This window comes from Elephantulus edwardii, unplaced genomic scaffold, assembly GCF_000299155.1.
Source record: "Elephantulus edwardii isolate Elephantulus edwardi_28Jun2011 unplaced genomic scaffold, EleEdw1.0 scaffold00048, whole genome shotgun sequence".
In the NCBI taxonomy this organism is placed as follows: domain Eukaryota; kingdom Metazoa; phylum Chordata; class Mammalia; order Macroscelidea; family Macroscelididae; genus Elephantulus; species Elephantulus edwardii.
This window is the reverse complement of record NW_006399798.1, coordinates 13,413,574-13,418,340: the sequence shown is the minus strand read 5'-3', so window position 1 is coordinate 13,418,340 and position 4,767 is coordinate 13,413,574. Positions and strand designations below refer to the sequence as shown.

The 4,767-nt window shown below is 43.1% G+C and overlaps 1 protein-coding gene across 1 annotated transcript in view; it reads left to right on the top strand.

The window, feature by feature from the left end:
- Positions 1-816: 816 nt before the first annotated feature.
- ABCA10 (ATP-binding cassette, sub-family A (ABC1), member 10) overlaps positions 817-4,767 on the top strand; it is a 21,908-nt gene continuing 17,957 nt past the window's right edge. The window contains 1 exon segment of the mRNA XM_006903782.1: positions 817-940. Coding sequence (XP_006903844.1) covers positions 817-940 — 124 coding nt within the window.

The following is a 4,767-nucleotide window of genomic DNA, read 5'->3' as shown; positions in this document are numbered from 1 at the left end:
TTTCCAATAAATTATCATTTATCTCCATAATGTGATACTTTTCTCTGGGAGAATAAGAATGCTCCGTAAGACCTTCTGTATCCTCCATCATCATACAACGAATTTCTTCTGTAGGCACAGAAATTTTTCTTTCTGGGACCATGGGCTTCTCAGGGGCCCTGGTAAGGAAATGATGAAGCACTCAGCTGCTAACCAAAAGTGTGGTGGTTCGAACCTTCCAGCGGCTTTGAGGCAGAAAGATGTAGCAGTCAGCGCCTGTGAGATGATGGCTTAGAATCTCTATGGGGCTGGTCTATATTGTCCTGTAAGTGGAATGGGAATCAGTGCAGTCAATTCCAAGAAGTGGATTTTTAAAAACCGAGCTTTTCAATGACATAGAACTATTAATTTTTAAAAATATTACTGGTTCCAATTTAAAAAGCAAAACAAAACAGCCCAAACCCTGGAAAGAAGACATTATTGTTGCTGTTAGGTGCATTGAGTTAGAAGCACCGCATAGCTGACCCTCCAGCAGGCTGTCAGAGGGAGTGAACCACAATGGAGGAGACTGCCCATGCTCCCCCAGAGAGCAGCTGGTGAATTCAGACCATGCACCTGTGCGTTAGTGAAACTCCTTACCAGTAAGCTACCAAAGCTTCCACCAGGGTCATATTAAACATCTAATCACATGTTTACACAATATTATAACATCTTTCTAAATGGCTCAATTTATTGTTAAAGTGTTATACTAAACATGAGAAGAGCTGCATCAGGCTTAGAAAATAGGACTTGTTTTGAGCAAAGAGCGTGAGCAAAGGGCGTGGGAAAGGATGAGAAATGACAGAGGAGCGTGAACCCCTAAGAAGTCAAACCTTCACAGGGGAGAACATCTGGAGGATCCGCGGCTGGGAGAGTGAGTGTTTGCAAGAAGAGAGAGAGCGAGCTTGCCGACAAACAGAAAGTGAGATTCAGCAGGGGCTTTTCTGGTTTGGTCTTTGTTGTGGTGTGTGTGTGTGTGTGTGTGTGTGTGTATGTTGTGTACGTGTATATGTACATTCATGTGTGTATGTGTGCACGTGTGTATGTATTCGGGTGCATTGTATGTGTATGCATGTATACATGCACGTGCGCCCATGTGTGTGGTCACAAGCATAGGCGTTTTCATGTGTGTGCATGTGTACGCACACGTGTGTATATGTGCTGGAGTGTGTGCACATGTATGTACATGTATGTGTACGTTCATGTCTGTGCACCTGTGTATGTGTGTGCACGTGTGTGTATGTGTTTGGGTACATGTGTATGTGTACACACGGGTGCATATGTGTGTTGTGTGTGTGAGTGTGTGTGCATGTGTATGCACGAGTGCATGTGTGTGCCTGCCTGCACAGCTATGTGTGTTGTCATGTGTATGCACATGTGTGTATGTATGTGCACGTGTGTGTGAACACAAGCATATGTGTTTTCATGTGTGTGTGGATGTGTATACACGAGTGCATGTGTGTGCCTGCACATGCATGTGTATTGGTGTATGTATGCACGTATGCATGTGCACGTGTATATGTGCATTCATGTGTGTGCACATGTGTGTATGTGTTTGGGCGCATGTGTATGTGTACACATGCATGCGTGTGTGTGCATGTGTGCATGTGTGTGCACATGTGTGTATGTGTTTGGGTTCATGTGTATGTGTACGTATGTGTGTGCACATGCGTGTGGACACAAGCATATGTGTTTTTGTGTGTGTGCAGGCGTGTACACACACACTAGTGCATGTGTGTTGACATGTGTATGCATTTATGCATGTGCACGTATGTGCATGTGTGCATTCATGTTCATGTGTGTGTGAACCTGTATATGTGTGTGCATGTGTGTATGTGTTTGGGTGCATGTGTATGTGTATGCACGTATGCACACACGTGCGTGTGTGTATGTGTGCGCACATGTGTGTGGACACAAGCACACGTGTTTTCATGTGCGTGCAGGTGTGTATGTGCACACACTAGTGCATGTATGTTGGCACGTGTATGCATGTACGCACGTGCACAGGTGCATGTGTATATGTGCATTCATGTGTGTGCACGTGTATGTATGTGTTTGCGTGCATGTGTATGTACACATGCATGTGTGTGCACGTGTGTGGGCACAAGCATGTGTGTTTTCATGTGCGCGCACATGTGTGCACAAGTGAGTGTGTCTATATGTGCACATGTTTGTGTATGCATGTATGCGTGTTCACATGTGTTTATCTGTGTACACATGTGTGTGCACGTGTGCGTGTATGTGTGCGTGCACACTTAGAGAAGATTTCTTCCCAAGGATCTTTGTAGTTCCTCTCATGATTTGGTGCTAATTAATTTTTATCTGTTTTAAATTTAACTATTGCAAATATTCAGATCTCAAAAAGATTATCTCTCCTATCCAATGAACATATCATAGACAAAACCAAATTGAACTAACTAAACATCATTATTAGACTCTTAACTTCAGACATGTTTATAATTTACTGTTTGAGTGTGTGCATGTGTGAGAGAGATGAAAGGAGAGAAAGATGGAAAGAAGAGTACATCAATCACATTGATGATCTTTAAATCAATCATATTGACGATTTTAAATAAATCATATTGGGGATCTTTTTGGGAGTTTTCAATGGGATGGCCTATTCTTGTTCTGGTTGCAAACCACTTTGCAGGTTGTTTCTTAAACTCTATGTTGGCATTTTACAACAGTGGCTCTATGCATTGAAAACCAAAAAACTCAGGAAATATTATGTATCTGATTTTCAGCCACACGTTGAGTATTTTCTTTAAGAAAGGAGACTCTACAATTCCCATAACTTGCCAGGCAAAGTTATTCAAGGTCGGGAAAAGGATCTGAAATTTTACCAACGATACTAGCAATGAATGGGGGGAAAAATTAATCGCAGTGTTAACTTCCAGCTTATTCTCACCGGAAATTCCAATAGTCACAACAATGCCATGAAGAAGCCAATATTACTGAGTTTGTGCAATTTACAGATCAGAAAAGAAAAAAAAAATGAGCAAAGTGGAAATAATAAAAATCTCTGATAAACACTGGAAGGAAACAGATTCTTACATAAATGATCTCTTAACAAAATTACTTAAATAAAAGGTATTTTATCCTTTTTAAATTGAGATTTTGCTTTATAATGACTTTAGACTTTGATGGGCTCACGTGTGGCAGAGATGGTGGGGACACACAGGATGGGACAGGCTTCAGATCTGTTCTTCATTGGGTTGCTGTGAGTTGTACTCGACAGCACTTAACAACAGCCACCACCTCATTCTCCGAAGGCTTGAAGAAAATTTCATACAGAGACTCAGGGCTTTGCTTAAAGCAGAAGAATAATGCATGCACCCGCATCCTTTCCTTCAGTCCCCCCAACCGTTCCATAAAGTCTTTCTCCAGAGCATTGTTGTGAGGATTTTTTGTTGTTAAGTACCGTCGAGTCGTAGGCGACCCATAGCGACCCTATGAACGAAAGTCCTCAACACTTGTATAATTTTCATCCTTTCTCTAGGTTCATAGGGTTTCTGGAGGCAAGCTGTTTCAGAAGTGGACGCCACTCCTGCTTCCAAGCTTGTTTTAATCAGGGAGCTCCACCAAACACTGTCCACCATGGGTAACCATCATCATATTTGACACATCAGTGTCACAGTGTTCAGCTTCACCGCAACCACGAGTTACCTCTGTACGGCAAGTGGACACACCAGGGCTATATGACCTAGAAGAATGTTTGACCAAAAACAATTAAAAACAGGCCTGAGGGCCGCGGATTGGAGTCACGCACCTTTGGCTGGGTAGCTGTGAGGACTGAGGGAAGGAAAGTAAAGATGTGTGGTCTTACAGCATTTACTGCTCCAGTAAGGTTTATAGGGCGAGAACTGGAATATCTCAAAGACATATTTATAAGTCAGGCCCAGTAGCAAACTGTGCAACTGTTCACAGATGCTGGAAGAGAAAGAAAAACAATTACTTCAGGAAAATAATGTCAGCTGGTGATTTGGGAGTGGTTAGCCGCATGCCCATGCTTTCTCCAATTTACAAATAGGTGGTGATCTTGTGAGAATGGAGGAGCAGAGGAAGAGACTGGTGCTGTTTCCTTGTTACTCCTTGCTTTCTCAATCTTACATGGAAGATTCTCTTCTTAAGGCAGAGCCCTCTCTCCTTTGCAGTATAAATCCTCATCTATCACTTTAAACAAAGATGGGAAATCAAGTGAAAAAATGAGTTTGGAAAGAAGAGGCAATTGGTAGCTTTGAACCTTTGAGGAATTCTTGATCAACCAACCCAAATACAGCAAAAAAGAGTAAAAATAATCTGGAAAGAAGAACTAAGTCCAAAATATAAATAGGAGAGGACAGAAAGAGGGGAGATAGGAGTGGGCGGAGGCTCCATGCTCTCAGGGGCTGTGTACAGGGGAAGGGCCATAAGACAAGGGTGTGTTGAATGGGTAGCTCTAGATAACATCCTTCACTCATTCAAGGATGTTCGTGCAGCTCACCTGTGGATGTTGTTGTTGTTATGTGCCGTCGAGTCGTTTGCGACTCATAGCGACCCCATGTACAACAGCCCTAAACCGTGTTCTGTCCTGTGCCAATCGCACTGTCTCCGACACGCCCATCCCAATTACCCCAGTCACTGAATCAATCCACCTCATAGAGGGTCTTCCCCTCCTGCGCCATCCCTCCACTCTACCCAGCATGATGTCCCTCTCCAAAGACCTGTCTCTCCTTGCAACATGTCCAAAGTATGTCAGACGAAGCCCCA